General features: G+C 48.8%; 1 protein-coding gene across 1 annotated transcript in view; it reads right to left on the bottom strand.

Annotated features, from left to right (window-relative positions):
- Positions 1-26,441, bottom strand: part of CELF6 (CUGBP Elav-like family member 6) — a 193,421-nt gene that overhangs the window by 60,502 nt on the left and 106,478 nt on the right. The window contains exon 3 of the mRNA XM_025214009.1: positions 12,227-12,275. Coding sequence (XP_025069794.1) covers positions 12,227-12,275 — 49 coding nt within the window. The remainder of the gene's footprint in view (positions 1-12,226; positions 12,276-26,441) is intronic.

Raw genomic sequence — 26,441 nt, 5'->3', positions numbered from 1 at the left:
TTCCTGGGGTCAGAGTGTGTCAGCAGAAGAGGGTGCACAGGGCCTGCTCAGGACTGGCCTCAAGGGGATACACAGTGTAAACATGCTGTTAGCATCATGTGAAAACATATGTGCACCCTTCACGAGGTGTGGTACCCATGTGCTAGAGTATGTTTACATGTGGGTTAGTGTAGTGCCTTTGTTCATGACCTGTGTGTGCAGTGGTGCCTAATATATTCACCATGTGCATGCCAAAGGCGTGCATAAAATATGTGTGTGTACATGTATTGCTTATTGTCCATAACACGTATATGTGCAAGTGTCAGTGTAACTCTCAGATGTTCCTCATTAGAAAGATGCCACTCACTCATTTATGGGATTTTGCATTTGCTCTTGTAATTCATTGCCATTGGGAATGTGGAGCTGTGTGGATGAGCTGATGCAGTTCATTATCTGTGCTACAGAATCCAATTTGGGAGCTCTAAAACTTCTGCTTCTGGGGCTGCTGTCTCACCCCGTACACACTGCCTCCTCAGTCTGATACACGTGTGGGCATGCGTGCATTCATGCAGCACGTGTGATACACATACCTCTGTGGAGCATGGAATGTACTGGTCTGTCCAGCACGTGGATGCAAGGTCCGTGGGTATCTTGGTATCTAGTAGGCTGCGTGAAACAGCACCATTTCGTTTCAATTTCCGTTTCGATGGGACAGCATTTCGTTTCAAGTTTAATTTTGTTTTGAAAGCACCGTTCCATTTTGTTTCGTAGAAAATATTTTGCAGTTTCTACGCTGTTTCAACATTTCACCCATAGACTATAATGGGGAAGCACGAAACTGCCTATAATTTTGTCATTTCTTGTCTGATTCAGATGAAACTTGCAGGGATGGTAGCCCCTTCTGAGGCCATGAAGCCTGTCAAGTGTCAAGGAGATAGGTGCAGGGGTTTCTGGGAAACTGCACCTTAAGCTGCTGACAAGCAAAACTTGTGTCACGTGTGTATGTTAGGGCACAGCATGGTGAAAACTGCAGGATGTGCATGTTAAGGCACAGCGGGGTGAAAACTGCAGTAATGCTAGGCCCTGCTGAGGCCATGAAGCCTGCTAGGTTTCAAAGAGATAGGTGCACAGGTTTCTGGGAAACTGCACCTCAGGCTCCTGACAAACAAAACTCATGACTTGGGTAACACTGTGTGTGTTAAGATGCGCCCTCACTGGTGCTGGGGCCTCTGCATGACATGGTAGTGTGCCCCAATGAGGTCTCCTCCTCCCCTTCAGCCTCAGTCCGGTCCACTACTTTAAATGACAACAGGTAAAATAATAACTTAGTGAGCAGCTGCAGAGTAGTACCAGTAGCATCTCAGGCAGCCAAACTGTCACAGCCTAGAGCCTTTCTCTCCTCTCCTGCAGGAGCTTCTCCTCCAGCAGCTGCCAGAGAACTCTCCCTGCCAGCCCTGGGACTTAGATGTGCCCAGGGCCCTGCATCCTTCTGGTCAGGTGGTAGTGATGTTGGTCTGAGGACATGGCACTGGCAGACAAGGTCCTTTGGGCCAATCTAATGTGGAATCTTTTAGCAGACCAATTGAATAATTAGAGAAATATATCTTAGCAAGCTTTTGGGTTGAAAAGCCCTTCGTTAGGCTGAGGAAGCACCTGCAGTTGGTCTGTGTGTGTTTGTAAATTCAAACAAGCACTGAACCTCACTAACCTCATCACCAGAAGCCAACTTCCTACAGCCCAAAACACACTGAATGGATCAAGGCCATGCCATGGCAAGACATGCAAAACCTACCAACACTAACTCCCGTATGGAGATATCTTCACAATACAATACATATTTCCATCAGGGCACTAAGTGCCCTGATGGAAAATATGTGGAGACACCAAGCAACAACTGCGTACCAGAATGAGTGCACACTGAAAATCTATCAAAGACAACAACAGAACACCACCTGTCTCCAATCTCTCAGGCCTGATCCTCAAAGGCAATTTACAAACGACTTTTCACAGACGAGCCTATGAACTGCACTTCATCAACCTCCTAGGTACAGAAACTCTTTGTCTCAGTTTGGGAGGGGAGGGAGGAGGACTTACACCTCTCCCTCTGCCCCCTCTTCCGCCCCTCCCTGAAGGCTTGCCAGCTGCCTTTCCACTATGATTCATGGTGTGTTTCATAGTATCTTGTTTTTATGAAATATATAAATGTATCTGCATTCCTATAATTCCATAGTGTAATATGCCACAAGACATAAATGTATAGAAATAAAAATATATGTATCTGCCTTTCTATATAAACTCTATAGCGTAATATGCCACAAGATATAAATGTACTGAAATAAAAATATATAAATGTATCTGCCTTCCTATATAAATTCGATAGTGTAATATCCAATATAATTATGAAATTGAAAAGAATAAATCAATGAATATAATAATAAAAGGGTCTAGAAAGAAAGCAAAAAGTATTGTGGAATCCCACTTGCTAGGCTAGCAAGTAGGAAATCAAATCAATGGTAGTAGTAGCCTTTGTTGTCTAATGCTCCTGAGCTGCTGGAAGATAGTTCAGTAACTTTCAGACCCCAAGGCAGAAAGCAGGCCAATTCAAACAATGCTGCTTTTTATGCTGTTTTTGCATCCCTCCCCCAGAGCACTGGGATTGGAAGGGACCTCAGGGAAGGATTACAGTCACTGGCCAAGCACACAGTCAATATGAGAACACTCCTTCCCCCTCCCTTTTCTTACTTTCTGTTTCCCAGCTTCAGCTTCAAAACTCGAAACATTTCAAAACTTTCGAAACATTTCAACTGCACTCATTTCATTTTGAGGCTGTTTCAAAGCCCTTCGTTTCATTTCAATGTCATTTTAATTTCGAGCTCAAAATGAGTCATAACAACATCAAAACGAAACAGCTGGTGAAATTTCTTACAGCCCTAGTATCTAGCATGACAGATGTGTAGTATACATATATAGAGGACTGCATGCATGGGTATCATAGTATGGAGGTTGGCTGAGTGTACTGTATTGATGCCTCTGTGAGTAGGTGTGTAGTGAAAGCTGTGTATGCCATAGGTATGTATTTGCATTGCTCAAGCACAAAAACTTGGTGAACATCTGCGAGAATTGCAAGCATAATACAAGCAGCCTCACTCCAGACACCGAAAGCTACAGCTGAATTTCTGGCTGGGGACTTGACCTGGAAGAAATGAGCTTTGCTTCAAAGGCAAGTGGAAAGGGGCTGAGCTTGGAGATTCAGGTTGGCTGGTTTGAGCCATACAGAGAGCACCAGCCAAGACACGCCCTGCCCCTGTATGCCTAGGTCAGATCCCCAGAACCGGGATGGCAAATGAACCAGATGTCTTGATCAATACAATGTAAAATTACAATGCGCCAAGTTATTGGCTGGTGTATATCAACAGAGCACCACCAAAAATAGCGGAGCTGCACTACTGATTTATGCCAGCCTGGAAGGGTGGGAGAGGGTGGGATGAGGGACTGGCCTGTGGCCTTCAGTGTAGTCACTTCAGGTTTACACTGGCTGTACCTGGATGTCAGTTCATGACGTCTCATAGAGTTACCCCTTATTTCCACAGCTGTGAGTGCAGTCCGGCCTGACAGGCTTACACCAGAGGGACAACTCTCAAGCCAGTGGAGTTCCTATGGGGTAAAACCAATGAAGGAAGGGAGTTAGGATCTGGTGGTCATCACCCACCAGTCATGAGTCCACCAGTTGTGCCTGGGTGTTCCAGCTGGAAGTGTGCACAGGAAATGGGCTTTCTGGACCACATCTGCAGCTGGCCTAAATCACGGCTGGCCATGAGGCTGCCTGGATGTTCAGCAGTGAAAAATCCAGCTCATATTTGGAAAAAGTGGAGAAAATAACTCAAAGGAGCAGGGGAGGGGGAGAGCAACAGAGAGTGTGCAGGATGAAGAGAGAGAAGCACGGAGAGAAAAACCCACAGCACAGCTGCATAACACAGTTCAGCCAATCACAGCTAGATGGCTCTGGCAGCCCCTTGCTCCCAGTTTGGAAGGAGAGGAAAAACTTCCGTTGAAATGTGCTGTCCAGAAGAGCTCATCCACCCCTGCCATTGCAGCCACCCGGCCTGAGACACTGCTAGAGTCTGGGGTGGAAGGAGCTGAAAATGGATGTGCCATGACTGCCTCTAATGAGTGCAAGCAGGGGTGAGATCTCAGTTCGTCTCCCCAGTCTCTCCCACCAATGGATTAGCTACGTTCTGCTAGAAAGGGAAAACAAATAGATTGTGTTTAGATAACAGCCATTTTCTATCAGGCGTCATCAGGATCAATCAGTCAGGCCAAGGGAAACACAACCCAATCGAAGGGATGCGCAGTCAGGGGAGCTAATTTGATGGCCTTACAGGGGCTCACCTGGGAAGGGGAGAGGTGCGGTCACCTTTGGAAGGGCTGGCAATAGCCCAGGTGCAGTCTGCCCACCGGCAAACACAACCCTGTCACCTCCTTGTAGAAGTAGTGCGGTAGGTGACTCAGTAGGTGTTGCTCTCCCTTCTGAGACTTCCCTTAATGGTAAACTGTTTGAGGCAAGGAATGAGTCCTTTGTGTCTGTACAGTGCCTAGCATGCTTGGGAACAGATCCCAACCGGGCTTCTGGGTGCCACTGCATAACAAATAGTAAAAATGAGGAATACTGCAGCCCCAACCCAGTCCTCAGCCTGGTGGAAAGGGGCACTGTGTCGCCGGAGCTGCTGGTTTTCAGGGGAGGTATAAAAATGAAGTATGGAGGCCATGAACAACAGTTGGCGTAGTGCTCCAATACATGGGAGACCCAAGTGCGACTGGTGGGCCGAGTCACTCTGGGGAAGTGTTGTGGATGTAGCTTGCCAGCTCTCAGGGTGGGTACATTGATGAGGGTCAGTCTGGGGTGACATCTCCAGGCAAGCTAGGGAATAGCATTGATGGGTCCTTGGCTAGAGGAGAGGCAACATGCCTGCAGATGCTCTACACCATGACGCCCTTCCACGGCTGCCCCAGGGTAGCAATGGGTATCCTGTAAAATCCGGCCCAGATGTTCCAGGGCCTGTGTTTGTCAGGATCTTGTCATGATGGAGAAGTGGGTGGAGGAAAGGGGTGGTGTGGGCACTGTAGGCCTCTCAATTTATTAACATCAGACTGCTTCAGCTTCATGCCTCCCTTTCTCCGTGCATTTCCCTCCCTCCCCACCCTTCGGCTTGGCAATGCCAAAGCCACTAGGGAGCTTTTTTTGTCTTAATTAATTAGGGTTTTTATTAAACAGCAGTTACCTAGGAACAGAAGTAGGAGAGCTGCATGCAGCCCACAGTGATAAACAGTAATCTGCATCATACAGACAGCCCGAGTGAGCCCGGCCTGCTTCCAAAAGCAGGAGACCACAGTAAGGAGGAGGCACCAGCCACAGCAACACAGGGTTCTCTGAAAACAGATTCCATTTCCCCATGACGCTCACATCAATGCCCTACAAGAGCCAGCCCTTCCCTTCTCTTCCCTTCCCAAAACGCAGCTCTTCCCCAACCAGCTGCACTACATCTGGAAGCAGCAGCAGGTCCCACATCCACTGGGAGGGAGACACTTCTCACTTCCCTGACAGAAAACCAGTCTCCCATACAACCCAAGCTCCATCTTCTCCTACAGCTCGTGCCCAGCAAAGGGCAATGGGTGATTTTAGCATGGCCTAAGAATGACAGCTCTATTCCCCTTCTTTCTGCAGTCGCAGCTCTGGATCAGAGAGAAATGGAGCAGCATAAAAAGGGCTCCAGAGAGACCCACAATCTGGTGCAATGGAGTTGTTAAAGTCATTTCTATAGACTCCAATTGTTCTTTCCCAGTGCATTTCTATTGGGCTTTTCAAAACTGGTTGATTTCTTTCATCCTTAGATTCTGAATAAACAGCAACTGAGGGTATATCCATACTGGTATTTAGGATCAACCTGGAGGTCTCTTTTTCTCTGAGCTGCCATTTTCCACATATACTATTCTTTGTAACCTGCATCAAAGTCGGCCACTTTGTGCCGCTTATTTCTCAAGCAAGGCACAAAGGTGTATCCCATGTTCCCATGTGGAGCCCTTCTAGCAATAAGTCTGTAGATCACTGGTTTGTCTTTCTGGGCTTGGTTTGTACAGGGGTCATAAAGAAAGGAAGGGACCGTGCAGAAAGGCCAGAAGTCAAGAACAGGAAATCCTGGGACTGCTGCTGGAGGATTTCCTATGATTAAGCTCTGCATACTGGGAGAGGGATCCCATTACAGTGCAGGGAGGGAAGGGTGAGGAGCAAAAAAGACATGATTGACCCCAGGCCCTGAAGTTCAGCAGATCCCCTGGGGTGGGCTTGGATTATGCATGGGGTTTGTAGTGTAGATGGTCAAGGGGTATGGGCTTAAGGATGACTTTAGAATAACCATTGGGGTAGATATCACTTGAGTCATTATGAGGTTTGGTTTTTTTTACTTCTCTCTTAGCTCAAAATCTTTAGTTATGTTCCTATGATAAAACCAAACTAAATAAGCACATGGCTAAAATCAGGCTCACATCCTTGTGAACCAGTCTGTAACATCTTGCAGCCATTCCTCTGGGATGTATAACTGCACCGAGGACACCACTGGGGTATCAGAGATTTCTCTTGTCATGTCTGACCTGCAGTGGCCAAGCTAGACCAATAAAGAGCATTATAAGGCACTGGGACATCATTCTGTCTCTTCCTCCGAAGCAAGACTCTAAATGGCCAATAAGCATTTCAGAGCCCTGCTGATATGTGAGGTATCAGGCTACTTGCCCAGGACACAAGCTGAACAACTCAAAGAGTGACAATCTGTGTCTGTGGTTTTTCCACAGAAAATTGGAACATTTACAATAAAAGACATTTCCCCTCAATTTTAAGAGAGGCCTTTTTTCTGTCAAATGATTTCTCCTGCGATATTTTGACCAGCTCTACATGTGAACATGGTGGCACAGAGTCTATGCCTCTAGGGATGGAAGTGCTTAATATCACCACACAGAGGGCAGATAGGGGCTCCAGGCCTTTCCTAAGCCTCACGAATAGACACACATCCCTGCCAGGTCTTCTTTACCTCAGACACTTCTCCAGGGTACAGCATCTTAGAAAACAGGGCTGGAAAGGACCTTGAGAGGTCCTCTAGGCTAGCTCAAGGCAGGCTCAGTTTCACCCAAACCAAACCAGACACATATTTGTCTAACTTTTTTTAAAGCCTTCAGTGAAGAGGATTCCACATGCTTCCCAAGTAATCTATTCAAGCATTTAACCAGGCTTACAGTGAGAAACCTTTTCCTGATATCTAACCTAGGACAAGTACTATTATACCACTACAGAGATGGGGAACTGATGCAATGGGCCCAGATCCTCAAAAATAGTTAGGGCACTAACTCCCTTTAAAATCAATAAGAATTAGGAATGTAATACATTTGTGTATCTGGTCCAAAGTGACGCACCCAAGATCACACAGAAAGTCTGCAGCAGAAATTGGAATTGAACTTTAGTCTTCCTGCTTCCAAACCCCGGGACCATTGCTCTTCTCAAGTGCTCCTCTAACCCTTTGGATATTCTCCAATCCTAGTGGAGAAGTTGTCATCCTCTTGGGAAGGGTGGAAGGCCCATTCTGTTCATCAAGGTAGCATTCAGCTCTGTTGGAATTGCCTGGGTGAGGGACAAAGCTGCAAAGCTGTGGAGTGGCCTTTTGCTTGGGTAATAATTGCATTTGATACGGAGGCTGGAACGGGCTCATCAATCAATGGGGAACCAGGCCAAGGCCAAGTTCTTATTGATCCCTATGCCATTTATCTCTGCATTTGCTGTGCATCAAACACAATAATCACAGCTCCCTGACATTTGGGGAAGAGGAATTGGGTCTAACTGAAGGCTGAAGTGACAGAGGCACCTTAGATCAACCCTGATATCCCCTGCCCTTTATGATTCAAGATGTTTCCATATGCATGTTCCCTGCCACACCACCATGCCCTCATTAGACAAGACATGAATCCCCCAGTGAGAGTTGGACTGTGGAGAAATCACTAGGAAGTCTGCTGGAGTTTTCCCCTTAGAGTTGCTGCAAGTCCAGAAGGTGCCTTCAAAAAAGTTTGGATTTTCTTCTTTGCTATTTCAAGGACAGGAAAATTGGCTTGGATGAACCCAAGCCAGAGATGGTTGGAAACTGAATCCAGCACCGAAAGGGAGGTTCTATACCACATTTGGAGCCAAATATGTACCTGGCCTCTATCCCTACAGTGGACTGAATTAGACCCCCTAACCTGGACATCATGGGTTGCATCATTTTTGGGCCCAGCTCTGTGAAGTGTGTGTGTGTGTGTCTTCTGGACTCTGCAGCATCAAACTGTAAATGGAAACCCAGTATTTATGCATGTTTTGAGGCCTCCCAGAAACCAAACAATCTAAGAACTCAGATAGGGAGAGGCTCCCAAGGGGACTCTTGTTAGGTGAGTAATGGTCTGGGGTATTGTCACTGCCACTGAAAGGGGAGTTACTGGGGGAACACCTGGGGGTTTTATTCTGATGGTGGGGCAGGGAAAGGTCCTTTTGATCTCTGGTAGAAGAGGTAATGCTGCTTTCCAAAACCCCAGGAAGGCCAGAGGGCTGTGCCTCATGTTTTGAGTTCCTCTACTGCTCCCAAGGTTGAGAGCTCCTCTCCCATTGCCAAGATGGAAGCATTTGTACAGATGGATGTGTGACTGTGACCCCACATGCCAGACTGGTTGTCCATGTGTCTGAGGACATGTCTGTGTCTATTTGGGCAGAAGGGGTCCATGTTTCTGTCAAGTCTGTGCATTTGCATGGGTTACATAGGAGCATGTATACAAAGACTGCAGATGGGTAGTCTCTGACTGCAATGGGTAGACCCATTATTGTGGGTATGCTGACCAATGGTGTGAGGGGCAAAGATGCTCATGGGAGATACCTTTTATTAGACCAACTGCATGGTTGGGAGAGATTTAGACAAGGTTTTGGGTAACATAGTATCTGAGGAAGGGTAGTGTGGCACCCTAAAGCTTGTCTCTAAGTCTAGCCCAACCATACAGTTGGTCCAAGAAAAAATATTACTCAAAAAATCCTTGCCTCTTGCATATTTCTTGGACCATCAAGGCTACAACAGCACTTCACTATTACCAGACAGATGGTGTGGTTCATGTGTCCAGTAGAGTTTGTGTGTGGTGTCTGCATGTTGTCTGAGGGTGTCAGGGGGTGGTTTTAGGTACGTGTAGTGGTGTATGGTAGTATGCATGTACAGTGTAATGTACGTGTATGCAGTGGCTACATGTATTTGACGGTGGGTGGGTGTGTGTGTATGTATGATGTGAGGTGTGTGGTATATGCCTGTGTGTTTAGAAACTGCATATGTGTGTGTGCCAGCGAGGGCACGTTGTGTGGTGCTGTCAGTACGTGGGGTAACGATCTCATATCCCCTCCTGCCCCTTCCTGAGTCCCAGGTGGGAATGCGGGCAATGCCAAGAGGGTTGGACAGGGCTGCCCACTCCCTGTGGCCCTGCTGCTCTCCCTTCCCTGCTAGGTTTCCAGCAGTAAATGGCCGGCTGACGAATGGCATCATTTGTCACCTGTGAAGTGCCTGCGCCGATGTGTCTCTTTCACTGGACTGGCAGCTCCCCAAAGCTCTGCTGATTGGATTTCTCCCCTGCCCTCCTCTCCCCACATGACAGCGCTTAATGAATGGGGCACCCAGGCAGCAGTGTGATTTACAGGATACTGGGAGAGCCTGGAGCGGCGCCTGCAGCTGGTGCTTGCCACATAAATCACTGCCTGGGACTGGGCAGGAGATGGGGGCTCGGCAGGGCAGAGACCCAGCCCACAGCTCCCATTCTTGCTCCAGCCCTGGGAGACGGAGGAGCAGAAAGAGCTGAGGGGAGCAGGTGGAACATGAAGCATGCCTGAGGACACAGGCATTTCTTAGGAGTTTCCCTGTGCTTTACAGATCTTGGCTCTTTGTGGAACATGGGCCTAAGGACAGTCTATGCTTTTCAGAGGGCCAAGTGAGGCAGAGAAGGGAGGCTAAGTCTGTGGTTCTGGGTTACCGAGCTGGATGAGTGACTGGTGGACCCTGTTGAGAAGTGTGTGGTAGGCCCAGGGGAAGAAGGGGACATGCTGGAGCAATGCCACATAGGTACTTCTCCTTCTCCCAGAGGATTCAAACTCATCATCTTGCAGCAAAGGAGGAAGCCAGCTCCCTCAGTGACTTCTACAGCCTCTGCCCACTCCAGCCCTGCCTGGGGTCTTGCATCTCTCCACTCACATGCCTACCTCCAGGCCCTCGAACTGTGCAAGCTGAGGCCTGATGAGTGTCCAGAGCCCTGACCCACTAGGTCTCCACAGTCCCCTCTGGCACTTGAAGACTAATTTCTTCTTGAGCCTCTTTAGCACAGTGCTGCCGGTGCGGTTCCTGTGACCCTTGAGGACCTGTAGAGCAGCCACAGCATATTTCCTCTAGCCCTTGGGCACTCTAGGTTACCTATAGCACTTCTATACTGTCAGTCACCTATAGCATGTGTATGTCCAGGGTTTCCACTCAGCTAGACAGCAAAGATGAAGCTGAATGCTGGAATGAAAGTAAGCTTTCTGCAAAAGCCAGTATAAAACCACCTGGTGTAAAAGCAAAATGGACTCCGATGTTGCACTGAGCTGTCAGAGCCTGATTTGATGATCAGAAGGCCCCATGCCCTGGAGCATCATAGAGGGCAGGGGCCAGCCAAACTCAGGTTATAGCCAGAGGAAGTTAGTGCCAGATGCAGCTAACAGCTGGTTCTGTTTGATAGTGATAAATGAGAGCATCTTCATTCAGTGTGTGAGGGAAGGGCAGGAAAGCTTGCCAGGGTTTCAAAACAAGCTTACTCTGGCTAATACAACCCAGGCTAAGGCAGAGGCTGAATTACATACACTGATTAATTAGAATACTAGTACATCTTACACCGAAATTTGAGACCACTGCCAGCCCTGCTCTCTAGTCCAAACCCACCAGCCATCCACATTAGAAACTCCTTAGCTTCCCCCTTTACCACAGGGGCAGTCCTGCCCAACCCCTCCCCTGGAAGCTCTTCTGAGAATCAGAGCCAGAGGCCACCCCAACCCAACCTCTTCCACCAGTCTCCTCCCACCAGCTGCACTTCCCTCTAGTTTCACTTAAGCCCTATAGGATGTAGGCCAAGAAGTCTGCCAGCCCCTGACTTCAGGCCATTCTATATCCTATATCTTGTCTCTACTGCCTGTAATCAGAGTCAAGCACATGAGGACACACAAGTAATGGGTACATTGAGTCCTACATGGGCGTGAGAGGAGCCCTTCTAGAACTCGGTCTATCCACTACTTGTCTGTCCCTGTGTGCCTGGTACAAACTTGCAGGAAAGGAGTATAGACAAGGGACAGGTGGCTCACATGATCTGGACAAGTTAAGGGCAACTCCCTGGATCAACCTGAAATAGATATACCTTTAGTCTGCAATTGCCTCTTGGCTAATGGGCACAAGTTAGATTTTTAGTTGGGGTTAGGCACCAAAATACCTTAAAAAATCTGAGGCCTGCTTCTTAAACTCAAGCAATGAAGTCTCCCAATTTAAGATCCCACGTTGATCCCTACAAACAACCTCAAGTGCCTGCTCTCTCTCTCCAGACCTTATCTGAAGCACATGTAGCACATGCGTCATACAGCACAAGTAGCACCCGTGTAGCTCCTGTAAGAGTTGTGTGTTTAGACCTGGCCCTTTACCATTCTCACAAGATGATACCATGCTCATTGTTAAATTTGTAACAGAATGTGCTCTGCAAAGACTTCTTTGCATGCTGGAGTGTCTACTCTGTATAGCCTTTCTTACAGCACCAGTGCAACTAAATCTGCACCTATACAACTTAATATGGTACAGACAACACTTGCATTCTTAAATGATAACAAAACCTTAACATGATGTACCTAGATTTCACCAGCAGTCCTTTTATATTTGAAGGGCACATTGCATATACTTCATAGGTACTAGGAAGTACTGCAAACAAGTGCTTAGAAGGGTTTCTGCATCACTGCACCACGATGAAGGTACAGATGAGGAACATTCCATTTCCTCCTGTACAAATCCACACAAATGCGCTGGGTGGTGGAGTCCAAGTCTCTTTCCTCTCACTGCCTGTACAAGCCATTGAACCACCCACCTCCAAGTCAAAGCTGGCCAGGGAAGGGTTAACATGACATATGTATTAAAAAGACAATTACCTCCTCTGCCCTCGCTGTCCGCTGGTTTCACCTGGATGGGGCGATTCATCTGAAAAACAAGGAGCAATGCGGTTAGACAGTTAATAGGCAGGGACTGCAGCAGAAGGGAAATGATGGATGGCTGCTACTAACCCGAATGGAAGCTAGACCCCATCCCTGCCCCATGGGAGTAAGGGCCACTGTTGTGATCTGCTCCAGGAAGAGCAGTTACCCAGTCCAGTATCTTTAAGTGACTGTTAACCAAGTGGGAAAGGTCAGCATTGGGTACAAGAGAAGATACAGCCTACCTCCCCAGTCATCTAACAGAAGGGGCATGGATTTGTGGACCTGGCTGGAATGGATTTTGAAAACCCAGTCTGGTGTCCTGGCAAAAATTCCATGGACTTCAAAGGGCCCAAGATCTTGCCTTGAATACTGCCCCATGTATCGGAACAATGGGGTACCTGGACAGGCTCTTGCCAGCTAAATCACTAGGCTGTTACAGGAATAGGAAGGGAGAGATCATCTGGAGGTGGTCTGAGGAGAACCAAGGGGTCTCCTAACACAGAAGGGTGGGCAGGGTGTCCAAGAGATGGGGCAGAGAATCAGCTTGGAAGAGACAAAGGACTAAGATGAGGAATAGGAAGATGTATGTGAGCATAAGTGTGCTCTGGGATATCAGATCATACTTGCCAAAAGCCCTCATTTAACGGGAACAGCAAAAACACCTCTCCATCCCCAACTTACAGGGAGCTTGCCCCAGCTTCATACATTTCTGGCTCTAGATGGTAAGGACAGGTCCACAAAGCAGAAGGAGAGGCTGGGGCCCCTGGGGAGGAGGAGTGGGAGGCAGGCAGCAATGGGATGGATAACACCCATTGTGGGGAAGCAATCTTCTCCCTCAGGCCTTGGCTGGATCTAATGCACTTGCCCTCATCCCAGAGCAAAGCCGCCTCTCTGCTCAAAGGGCAACCCCTCTGCAAAGGCAGAGAGAGAACATCATCCTCTAATCTCTCCCCAGCTCCCAGGGATTAGTGCCAGGATTAACTGAGAGGATCATTGACTTCATCAGGGTTATGGGGAGAGGCAGTAAGGAGGAGGAGGTGGGATCTGCCTCCCTTTCTCACAGCTCCCTGCTTCCTGGGCTTGTTTCTGGCCAGGGCTGGAGAGGACAAGCCACCTTCTAACAGGGGTTAAGCCACGGCTGGGAGTCACACCCACTCCAGGCCACAGGAGCTACTCTGCGAGGACCCAGCAATCTCTCCCACCAAGATCACTAATAACCATCATGTCACCCTGAAAGAGGGAAAGTGGGTGTGACCCTACCTGGCCAAGAACTTGCTGGCTGGGGAGAAAACAGTCAGCCTGTGGTCATTACTCCAGCAGGCCAGCCCATGGGCAGCAGGGACAAGCTTCCTCCTCTGACAATGTTCTCTTCAGAGCCCAAGCACAGGACATGCAGGCAGCTCCAATGACTTGTGTAGGCCTCAAAGCCAGAGGAAGGCCCCTGTGTTTTCACACCTATGCCTGTGGCCCTAGAGAGGCTGCTTGTGAAGGACATACATGGAGGGGGGACCTCGCCTGCAGCTCTAAAAGAGACACGGTCAGACTAGGGTGCCAGGGCTGGCCTTACCTTCCAGAGACCCTTCTCTGCTGGAGGGCAGTACCAGGCAGGCAGGGGTCCTATCTCTGGCATACAATTTTCTACCCTGTGACCTTACTATTACAAGTGTTGGCTTAGAAATGGTTTCTAAAGGTTTGTTTTGTGGGAAGTGGCTTATAGGTATAAATATACGTATTAAAATTGTGTAAGATGGCCATCAGGGATTAATTGATTTCTAAAAAGCTTGGGTCTCACACACAAAGTTTCTCACAGCTTTCAAGGCAGACAGGTTTTCTAGCACAACAAGGAGACATAGTATAGAAAATAGTCTGGGAACTGGAAGTGTATACCATACTATCCCATAACATGAGATAATTAGCACCAGCTAACAAGGCCTCAGAGTGGAAGGGCGTGAGTCCCAGTTTTGTGGGAACAGACCAAATTAGGAGAAGGTCCGGAAAAAAAAAATGAGTAGGTGTGCATGTGACGAGCTTGGAATGTGCTGACGACACAGTATGTGGACAGTGTGACCACAGAGAGAAAACCAACCAGAGATAGCCAGGGATAAGAGTCATCAGGAGTCATTGGGAGGGAAGGAGAATACAAAAGCAGAGACTTGAGAATAACAAAGCGTCCCTCCCCATTCCTCCTCCTCCCTGAGAGGGGTCCCCGTCCCTGTTCCTGTCCCCTGAAGGGTCCCCGAGGCCACCATGGACAGAGGGCATACCACCAACCCCTCTCATACACCCCACCGGGCCTCAGCATCCCACTTCCAGACTGCTGACATGCTGGCACCTAAGAAACAGCCTCAGAGTGAAGACTGCATCCTGGCCAGATGTACTTTGACTCTGATGACTCTGTACCCTAGGATTTGGTACGTATATAGAATTGATTGGTTGTTTGTATTGCTTCTTTTCTGTTATCACTGTGTATCAATAAATTTGCCTATTACTGAAGGGAAAGGTTGTGGTTGGTCTGGGGGTGGGAACAAGGCCTCTGGCTCCTAAATCCAGAGCCAACAGGGCGTAGATATTCAGCCATCCCATAATGCACTGACTCAGTCCAGAGGTCTGAGCTTAAAGCCTCACAATCCTAAAGCCAGAGTAAAGGAGAAGGCTGGCAAAAGAGATGCTGCCTGCTGGTTTCTGAAAGTGGGAGCTCCCTGCTAACCAAGCCACCTGCTATCCCCTCTTTGTGCTGAGGCCATGACCCTGGCCCAATCAGAGGAAACAGGGGTGGGCCTGGCTCCCTCAAGCAAACCTGGCAATGCAGACAGGGGACATTACAAGTGCAAAGGCAGGCCAGCCTGCATTCTGCACTCGCCAGCATCCCGGGGGTAAGGGAGACAGATGAGTATCTTTATCTTAGACATTTGGTCCAATTCAGCTGCGGTTCAGTGGCTGGTCAGGCCTGTTATAACTGTGCATTGCCAGGGGATATGCAGCAAGGCCCAGCACCCAGGGGAGGCAGCTCTGGCTGTTCAGCTTCCACTAGTACTCAACTTTTGAACCCATCTCTGCTTCCCTTTTTGCAGCAGCATAGATGGCCTGGCAGAGATGGGGCCAGACCAACTGCAGCACTGACCCCCCACTCACAACAAATGTCAGGAAAACTCAGGTCTCAAACCCCACATATCCAGATGCCAGGGTGGATCTTTGCGCCTCAAGCACATTTCTAAAATTCAGTATTTTACCCAAGCAAAAATCCCAGCCCTTCCCCATATTCTGCATTTGTTTTAGGCTCATGCATTCATTTAACACATCCAGTGCAGCTCCTGTTTGGTCACAGAGCCTCAGGACTGCCCTGTCTGGATGGGAAATTAGCAGCCACAGGCAGATCATGGCTCAATGGAAATGGCAAAAGTGCAAGGTGCTTTGGGTGGCTAGCTCTCTGCCCATTGTATAGGGCAAGATAGCACCATATAGCACTAGAGTGCTTGGTCCAGCACAGTTTCCAGGGGATCCTTCCAGCCCAGTGTAAGGAGTTTAGAAAAAATAATACAAGTGCTTGCATGAAATAGATGGCTTGGATTCAGAACTTCAGTTTCCTTCACGTTAGGCTCATGTGTGATATCCCAGTTTAGGTGCCCTCTAGGGGCTGGTTATGCAGGTTCTAGGTCAGGGGTTCTCAGACTTTTTAGTCTCAAGGCCTCCTTTGGAAAATGCCAGCTCTTCAGTTTCACTTGATTTTTGACTACAGAAAAATAGAATAGTTTTCCTGTCGCAAACAACTCAGAAAGACCACAGCAGGGCAGAATGCTTTTTACTGTGGATACTTACTTGAAATTTCTGGGTTTATCTTGTGAATCATGTTTGGCTGCCTCACAGTGCTCACATTGTGGGCATCTCATGGCAGCTCTGAAAGATTCTTAAGGCACCCCAGGGTGCCATGGCTGAGAATCACAAGTCAGAGTTGAAGAGATATGCCCTTTAGATGAGGTCTGGGCTTCTGATGCTGAGGGCAGAAAGGCCAAACCTCTGACCTGGCTGACAAATAATGCACATGAGTGCTCTTGGTCTGGGCTTGTTTGGTTCGGACCTGGCTCTAATCCATTTCTAATCCACCCCTGGCTGCAAGCCCAAATGCCTCTACTGGATGCTGAGGTAGGTCCAGAATGTTATTTCTCCTATTGGATAAAAAAGAAAAAAAGAAAAAAAACCCACATGCACACCTATACTCGCACCCTGATGCACATGCACACACATACACAGAACCATACAAACACAAGCACGCAACCTCAAACAAATCGTCTTTCCAATGAAAGCTCATTTCTTGGTTGGAAAGTTTAGTCTGGTCAAACCTGTTTGACTCATCCCACTAATAGCAGCTGCTCACTAACATGAAATGCCCCAAGGACATATGTGAAACACAGGCTAGTTTCATAGTCCCAGCAGAATGAAGTGCACCCAGCTAACAAACAGTGCAAGTAGGTCAGGGTGGAGCACAAAAGCCATCTTCAGAAGCTTTAAATTAGGGCACAAAGCCAGACATACAAGTTCCAGTCACTCCCCCTTAAGAGCCACCTGAATCTTTAGGGATCTACAGGTTTTGGGAGCTGGACACTCAACCCCCTCTCAGGAAGCCAGCCCTGCCCTACTGGAGTCCTAGTACCTACCAGAGCTGGTCCTGGGTAAGAGATGGGACTCTGAACCTGAACCTCCCCACAGGCTGGTCTCTCATCCTCCATGCAGGACATCAACAACCCCTCTCCCCATCCTGGTCTCCTCTGCTTCAGTCCACAGTCCCTCAGCTTTCTCCACCATATTCTGTAGTCTCAGTCCTCTGCTCCTACAGCAGCCGTCTAGGAGCTGTCCAGCACATCTCCAACTTCCCTGGCAGTCAGGACTCACCCTGTTTCCCTTCTTATATAGCCCAGAAGGGACGGACCTAGAAGTGGGCCAGCCCATTGCCTCAAAGGGCCACCCCGCAGTACTGCTCCAGCAGCTTAATTATGGGGGAGGGAAGGGATCCACATCCCTTATTGCTACATGCTACCTGAAGCATCAAGAGCTGTGTTACTGTGGGCTGGGTACAGCTACCCTTCACCCCAGGAACGGCTGCCTTTCTGAACAGGAATCCATGGAGGAAAGCTGCTGAAGACACTACCTCTCTGCTTGCCTGCACTGCTCATGGGCTGCCTCTCAAAACCTGGCTCCTGCCAATCCATCTCACTAATTGATCTGCATATTAGTAGAAGTTGTTGATGTCATTTGATGGCTATTAAGGTCAATTAAAGCTCCTTCGGCTCATCAGAATGACAGATGAGAGGACAGTGGCGTCTTCCATCAATCATCTCTCCTGCACCACCTGACACAATCGCATGCACATACACGGTATCCCAACTGTGCACCCCCTTGTGGGCCGGGTGCCACTTGGCTCTCTGCATGTGGGTGATCGGTATTACTGGTTGCAGCAGAGGAAGGAAAATCTGCCCTGCAAGGGAGAGGTGTCTGGGTAAACAGGGGACTCAGAGGCAGCTGCAGAGAGCAGGGAATTAGCAGGCTGCTAGTTTAATCTCTAGTGGCTCAGATGGAGAGTTGCCTGTAGGGTTTCACTCAGGTCTCCAGATGAGTGTGCATGAAGTACTCCTTTGCCACCCTGGAGTCCCTCCTGACCACAAGTGACTTCCTACAGCGGCTCCCAGTGGCACTGGCCTCTTGCTATTGACTGCTGCTTACTTGTGAAAGGGGAGGAACATTGATTCCAACTGGAGGTGCATTGCCAGAGCAGTACAGGACAGGACATTAGGGCTAGAATAGGAGAGGGGCTGTAGATCAGGACTCAGGTGCACAAGCAGAGCTGTCTGTGAGCAGAACAGGGCCAGGATAACAGGGCGAGCTGCAGGTCAGAATGAAGATGCATGGACAGAATTGTATGGAGCCAGGGAACAATACAGAGGTGTGAGGCTGTGGACCTTGCAAAGCAAAGGTTGTTTAGATCCCATCCCATGCAAGACAATCCTGTTGGTTGACAGTGGCTTTGATGCCTGACCTCCCTTTTTGCAGGTGGGACCCCACCTACCCACCCTGGGCTGAGGCTGTTACAGGGGGACTGCAGCTCTCAGTAGTGGAGTGCCTTAATGCAGCTGTGGGGGAGAACAAGGCAATACATCAGGGTAGCTGTATTGGACCAGGTCTTTAGTGGATTTGCTATGAGAAGTGCATGTTAAATGATTTACAGAGACAGAAGATAAAAGACAGGGATCAAGGCTGCTTCTCAGCACCAACCTCAGTGCTGCTGGGTTTCTACTAGAGCTTCCAGCCTGCTTCAGCTTTGGGCTGTGGCTCATACTCCTGCATCACTGTATCTAAATCCAAGGGACTTTAGGTTGGGAATGCAGGGCACTGGCAGAGCTGCAGGAGGCTCTAAGTTAAATCAGTTCTTTCTGCTCCTGAGGCCCTATATTTACTATCTCTGCTGAGCCCTTCAGGGGGAGAGGTAAGGCCTGAGAAAGGGTTAATCTAATGAATTAGCCAAGTGCCAGAGGGGGTGTGAAGTGACTATTTACCTCAACAGAGCCCTGAGATGCCCTTCCACCCCAATAGTGACCCCACCAGCACCACAAGCCAAGGCCATGCCAGCGACAGTCACAAAGTTTCCTGTGAACTTCTCCTCCACCCGAGCCCAATGACAAATATTTCCTTTAAATTACCCCCTGGTTCATAAAGCTAATGCCTGTTCCAGGCGGCGAGCCGTACCCATCATTATGCGGGGCTGCTTCCTCACTACATTAGTTTTATGGCCTGTGCCTGTGACGGGCACATCAGATCCTGCCAGCGATAAGACTAACAAATTAGTCAAACTGACACTGAGGGGAATTTTTACGATTCCTGGTTCCACTTTGTCACCTGCAGCCTCTCTGCTCTCTTCTGTGCCCAGGGTAACGGGGGATGTTTGGCTCAGTGGGGTCCCCCACTGGCACGGGGAAGCCCACCTTCTCCTCCCCATCCCCGCTGCCTCTGCCTATTGCAACTGAGGACAACTGGGCAATGTTCCCAGAGGCAGAACAAGCAGCTGCAGATGCCCTGGGCTGATGGGGCATGTTGGGGAGAAGCCTGCATTGGGATATGAGAGCAGGGATCATCCCCTTTCCCCAGAGCCCCAGCCTTGGGCACCTGGCATCCAGCACATCATGGGACCTCTGGCCCTCAGTGATCCCCTGCATGTCATGCTCACAGTGAGCCCAAAGGCTGAGTATGTCATTGGAGAGCCCCTCAGGCATCCTGAATGTGTCCCCTCCACTTCGTTCACATCCCCTGATATACCTCAGGCCACATGCTCCTATCAGCCTCTGGATGGATGGGTCTCCAAAAACCCTCTTTGCCAAGTCACTGCTGAGCACTGAGAGATACTACCCACAGCATTCCCAAACCCTGAATGCCAAGGAGCCAAGATATATGGTTCTTCTCCACCTCAGTGCCAATCACTTTCCTAGACCCTGTGTGAGGAATCACTGACACCTTCATTCATAGAGTCTGGACTGGAGGCCTGTCCCCCTCAGCATCAACCCCACACCAGGCCTATCCCTGAGTAAGAGATAAAACCCATCCTTTAGGATTCTCCATTAGGGAATGCCACCTCATTTTCAGCCTCCACATAGTTTTCATGTCACCAATCCTGGCAGTGCCTCCTTCCTTGTTTTGCTTTTGTCATTCTATACTTCCTGCTTCTAGCCACAGACTACATCAGTGGTTTTCAACCTTTTTTCATTTGCAGACCCCTAAAAATTTTCAAATGGAGGTGTGGAGCCCTTTGAATTGTATGTGTGGATATTCACATACTTTTGATTGATCGTAACAATCTTTTACAGACTCCTTAGACATTTTGTGGACACCCAGGGGTCCATGGACCACAGGCTGAAAACCACTCGACTACACATAACAGATAAAATGTGAAAAACAACCCATGAGAGAAAAGTAGGTATTTATTGTCCAGGGTGACTAAAAATAAAAGTACATACTTATTTGAGGCTATTACACTTGCTTTCCTGAGATATCCTTACTAGAAAATACTGCATCTAAATAGTGTACATGTTCAAACTGTTTCTGAGCATCATGGCATCTAATAATGGGCTAGTTTGTTGGGCATGAATTTCAGCCACTTGCCCTGGGTTGGTGGAAAATGGTGTTAAAGTAATAAAACACCCACTGAACAAGGATCCAGATTACAGGCACACCAAAGAAACATGCTAGTCACCTGCAGACCTTTTGTTTATCAGGAAACTGAAAAGTAAAATGCCTGTAAAGTTAGAAGCAGAGGACAGAGGAACCTCGTTTTTTGTAAGTATAGAGCCAGATAAACCAAAATGAAAAAACCCAATATGATTTGAAGTCCTGGGAAGTGCCACCATTTCATAACTGCGAGGCCATGAGCATATAGGTTAGAAATCAATGGTTATAAATGGTGGCTGTCTATGGTCTTGTGACATTGTCACCCCATGCAAACATACTGAGAAGAAAAAGGCAACACCTTCTGGAACCAAGGAGCATAAATTAGCCCTTTCAACTGAGGTCTCAGACAACAGTCACAACGGTTAATGCCACTATACCCCAGGACACAGAACCAATGGATGGCTTGTTCCCTGACAACAGCAGTACTGATATTTCAAGGGAGACCACCGGTGCAAATGACAGTAAAGGAATCTCAGAGATGAAGCGAGTGCTGTGAATGAGTTGAGTTAGTAGGTAACTTGCACATATATGTAATTGCAGGTTAATAAAAAAGCTGTGTCGTAAGAGTTGCTGTTTGGCTTTGGCTGGAAAGGGAAGATGGGTGTTGGGCTGGGTGTGGGTAATTAAAAGGGTAACAGGAAGTCTTGGACGGAGCTGACAAAGGTTCAGAGATGACTCCTTTTCAAGCCCCTGTGGGCTGGTGTGATTCCTGTATACCACACACCCTCACTCCAACATGTGATGAGTTCCTCTACAAAGCTCTTGGGGTCATGCCAGTGTGAGAGGTGCCAGAGGAACCTCCGTTTCCTTTCTCTCCCTATCCTGTAGCCCCTGAATCTTCAGGGCCCGACCTTTATACTCAGGCAGCTGCAGGAGTGCATCACTCTCCTGCTGGTGCCCTGGGTAGCACTAGGCCCATCAAACACTGCTTTCTGGGCCAATACAACATGAGGGGTCAAACACAAGATCTGGTCATCAAATGGAGACATCCCCTTTGGAAAACTGGGATCACTTGGTCCCAGCAAGGAAAGAATTAGACACAACTCCATACATGTCAGCTGTGAGTGCTCAGAGCCAAAAGATGCTCCCTACTCCCCTGCCAAAGAGCAGCTTGTGCTCCCCATTATTCCAGTATAAATTGGGACTCACTCCACTGACATTATTGGAGTTGTTTTCAATGGCCACCTACGAGACTTGGACTGAAATTTCACCTGTAGGGTTGACCTGTCCAGCCAAGCCCTGTGTATAAGCTACCGTGAGCTGAGATGAGCTAGATACTGACCTGCATTGCGCCGGTATAGATCTGGAACAACGCTGCTGGCATTAATGGAGTGACTCTCTCTTTCCTTGTTCTCCCTGAGATTACTCTCCAGCCCTGGGGCTACCCTGTCCTGCCACCATAAGCAATGTTCTGCAGAAATGGCTCCCTGGTGGCAGCTAGCATGTGTATGTTCCCAGCACACACCTCTTTTCTCCACCCCCCACATGGGGTCTGGAGGGATGTACAGCCCTGTGTGAAATTAGGGAAATTGCTCTCAAATGAGCTAACACAGTGTGAAATATTATCAAAGGCAGACGCCATCCATCTCCCCCCACCACACGCCAAAGGAGATTGGCACTGAGAGGGGCCAGAATTGTGGGGTGGCACTGTAATCTGCCTGACAATGCACAAGGGCTGCCTGCTGCTGTGGGAAAGACATGGAGAGTCCCTCGCATCCCTTCCCCCTTCCTCGCCTCCCCCAAACCCAGCAGAGAAGGCTGAGAAATGAGATTCCCCATCCTCCAACCCTTCACTGGCTGCTGTGGATCCAGAACAGCTCTGCCCAACAAGTGTGAGGGGCCAGATCTGGATTGGGGTTGAGGTAGTGTAAATCAAGAGGGTGGGTGTGACTGCATTTCTCCACTGGTGTAAGATCAGGAGGTGGCTTTTGGCAGCCCAACCAAGCACTAGCTTGTTTTTGCCCTGCTATATGCTGCAAGGGGCAGAGTCTGGCTGGCTGGCTGGCTGGGGGATGACTGATGCAAGGAACTAGTGTATATGTCACATGGAAGCTCCCTGCCACCTCCTGCATCTCTTCTCATGGGGAATGAAGAGTCAGGACAGTGCAGAATCCTGCCTTCACACTCCAGTAGAGTCTAAGGGCTGGTGGGCATCTTGAACCAACCCACGGGCTATAGATATACTGTATTTTCTTCTATACAACATGCCCTGGTTTTGAAAGGTAGAATGAAAAAAAAAAGATGCACTCCTTGTAGTAACTGGAATAGCAGCAGCTACAGAATCAAGACTTCTCACCATTTTGCTCCCTGTGAATCATGTGCCTGGTAAGCAGTAGAAAGTGCTTTTATCATATTTCTCACATATAACGCATGCTCTGATTGCTAGCAGCAGGTTTTGGGGAAAAAAAAGATGTGTTGTATATGAGGAAATATGGTACTAGTTACAACCCTCCACCCTTATCTGGCAGTGACTAGCAGGTCGTTGCTCACGCAGAATTGCAGACAGGAAGGAATCCCTCTGCTTCCATCCAGGGGAGCAGCAGCCAACCCTGAAGTGCCATAACCCACAGGCTACCTAGATTTTGCCAGGACAAGTAGTTCCTGTGTAGCCTGTCTTGCTGGCACCGTGGCCTAGTGGGCCATACAGGGAACTAGGAGTTGGGTTTCCTGCTATGGTGGGCTGTGTTATTGAGCATGTCTTTGTTCAATAGACTATCATGGAGCTGGCCAAGCTGATGACCGTGCTAGCCATCCTTCAATCAGCCTATGTAGAAGTGTTTCTCAACCTTTTAAGTAGCAAGTACCCCCTAACTTCTGAAAATTTTAATAAGTACCCCAACACTCAATTTTCCAGGGGATTTTATATTTACAGACTAATGTGTGCCATGTGTTGGAAGAAGGGCTGTGTATATAAGGCCGTGATATGACAAGATGTCTGATCTGATGTGGGTAGGGTTGCCACCTTTTATACCAGGGATGCACAACTCAAGTATGTACCTGGGCTAGAGGTGATGTTGGCCAAAGCTAGGAGGGCTGAACCCAGTGCTGTGTAAAGTGCAGCATACGAAATTATTACTGGGGAATTACAATGCTTGCCATAGTTTTGAGATGCGGAAGGAATGAGACAGAGAGAAAAAAGAGGGCAAGAGAGAGAAAGTGTTGGGGTTCCCATGTACCCCCTGCCTGTGTCTCACGTACCCGCAAAGGTATGTGTACCACAGGTTAAAAAATCTATGATGTAGAAGAAGCAGTTAAATTCCTTCACAGTGTGAGATAGTTGGAGATAACGGAAGTCACTGCTCAAGGCAAACTTCATGCAAACCCAACCAGCAATTAAGCCATGGGCCTGACTACACACATTGGCTATGTTCATAATGCAGGTGCTCTGCTGGTCATGTAGCTGTATCTGAGCTAGTTTTAAACTAGGCAGCACGGGTGGTGCTAAGAAGTGTACCTGTGGCACTAAGCAGCTCAGCACCGGCTGCAGAGCCCTGAATACTCAGGTGGTTAGCCAACCCTGAGCTCTGTGCTGCCACTGCCACACTGCAAGCAGAACCCCAGTGAGCCAGCTTACAGCTAACTTGGGTCTGGCTGCATGATCTGCAGTCACCACAGTTCAGATGCACTGAAAGGGGCAACCTGACTGATTGGTTACTGTCCAAGGTGCACCAGAAATGTCAGGAGGCAGCTGAAGAAGCAGTTGTGAGTGTACTCACTTTGTGAGGGAGCTGAGGCAGAGCTCACTGTAACACAGGACTGCCTGGAGAGTTCAATTTGGACACTGTGAGCAGGAAGCGGCCTGCAGTTGTCTGTTCCTACTGGGTTCAGGCTTTGAGTGTACATAAGCAGCACTACACCTGAGAAATAGCTTTCTTAATGGAGACACCCAGATATTGGCTAACTGCTAAGGTCAAGGGGCATAATGGAGGCCTCCACTATATAGGTACCTCTCTTGCCTCTCTGTGCCTTGGTTTCTCCTTCTGGAGGGAAAACCTCTCACCTGGGGGAGGTTTGATTCATTATCCCCCCAGCACGTGGAATGTCTCAGCTGGAAGGTACTTTCAATGCAAAGTGGGGCTCAGCTGACACAGAGATGCTGCATGGTTTTCTGTGTCAAAGGGAATGTGCAGAAGAACTGCAGCCTGTAGGAGCTGGTGGTTGGGCCCTCCTGCAACACCCTTGCCTACCCTGGGACAGCCCAGGTTAGTCCACGGAGTGTGACAGGAACCCGAACAGCTGGGGATCGAGCTGTGTCCACGACTTCACATGCCACCACCCAGCCTGCACTTCCCCATATTCCCAGAGATCCACTAGGTGCCAATAACAAGACCAAGAGCATCTCTAACCCATGCAGCCCAGGGGCAAAGAACCATCACAAAAAGGAGCAGGTTGGATAGATACGTAGAGACTACATGGCCTGTGAGAAGGGGAGGAAAGGCAAAGCAGAGGGAACTGAGAGCCAGGTGATCAGGCATATAGACACGCTTACAGAGGCCCACCACAACCTGGCATGAGATGCAGTCCTGAGGGCTGCCCAGCTGGGCTGGCAAAATGGAATTCTTTTTTCTATTCACTTTCCCTCATTCCCAAATCTTCCCCATCCCCTCCACCCCTTATTCCCATCTCCTTCTCTGTTCCCAGCACCATTCCTCTCCAGATCATGCACCGCTTGCACCCCAGTATAACTGTCTTTTCCTTCCTGGGGGATGGAGACTGTTTGCTCTGCTCCCCTCCAGGGTCCGTGTGAGGGTGAGAAGGCTCATCTTGCCCCACACCACGCCAGGCTGAGTACGAACTGTTTGCCAGTGCAGAACAGCTGCTGCACAGTCATTGCTATGAGTCACTGCTCTAGAAAGTGCCTCCAGGAGCCCTGAGTCTGAAAGTTGCTCTAGCAGAGCTCTGGGTTTCCTACTAGTACTGGAGAGGGGCAGGCCGCTTAGCCTCGTTGCTGCAGCTCCCAGGAGGCAATGCCAATCATGACAATCCTCTTCTAGCTAGTGAGGAGGCCTGGGAGGGGTGTGTGTGTTTGCTTGCAAAGGAAGTGCAGGGGATGAGTGGATGCCAGATGTGCTTCTGTTTCAGTGATGTCTGTGTTACTGTGTGCAGTTCTGTGCGAGTCTGTGTTCGTGGGTTGTGCAGGTGTGTGTCACCTATTGGGAGTGTTCACGCGACTGTATATGCCTGTGCGTGGTTTATGGATCCTTCGGTGTGTCCCCCGCTATGTGTCTTATGGTGTGTGCATGTCCTGGGGGTGGAAGCCTCTGCTCAATGATACCACAGGACAGCCTGGGCCAAAACCCAGCATATACCTTCTTGCCACACTGTCCCATGCTGGTGTGTCTCAGCTCTACCCTGAAAGGATCCCACTAGAGGCTGAGAAAAGGGAACTTGGTGCCCATAACCCAGTGGGTCTCAACCTTTTTAGACTCAAGGCCCCTCTTGGGAAATGCAAGATCTTAGTTTTCACTCTGTTTTTGATTACAGAAAAATAACAGAGCAGTTTTCTACTGCAAAGAACGCAAAAAGGCCTTAACTCTGGATTCCTATTTGAAATCTCTGACTTTATCTGGTGAACTTTGTTTGCAAACCTAACAGTACTGACACTGTGTGGCACCCTGGGATACTCTTGGAAGGATGTCAAGGAACCCCAAGGTGCTGTGGTGCCCTGGTTGCAAATCACTACCTTAGCCCACACAACCCTTGGCCTCCCTGATACCACTGCCCAAAGGGGGCCTGGCACTACCGCTATTATTATTTGCACTCAGAAATCTCCTGAGAACCAGTCACTGCTGGTGGCAGCTGCCCTGTTCCTTATCACCACTCTGCCTAAGGACGCCTCAAGTGCCCATCACTGGGAGCTCCTGGGTTCTTCCAGGATAGCAGAGCATAGATTCATAGATATTAGGGTTGGAAGGGACCTCAGCAAATCATCGAGTCCAAGCCCCTGCCTCAGACAGGAAGG

This window comes from Alligator sinensis, unplaced genomic scaffold, assembly GCF_000455745.1.
Source record: "Alligator sinensis unplaced genomic scaffold, ASM45574v1 scaffold971_1, whole genome shotgun sequence".
In the NCBI taxonomy this organism is placed as follows: domain Eukaryota; kingdom Metazoa; phylum Chordata; order Crocodylia; family Alligatoridae; genus Alligator; species Alligator sinensis.
This window is presented reverse-complemented; position numbering and strand designations above follow the sequence as displayed.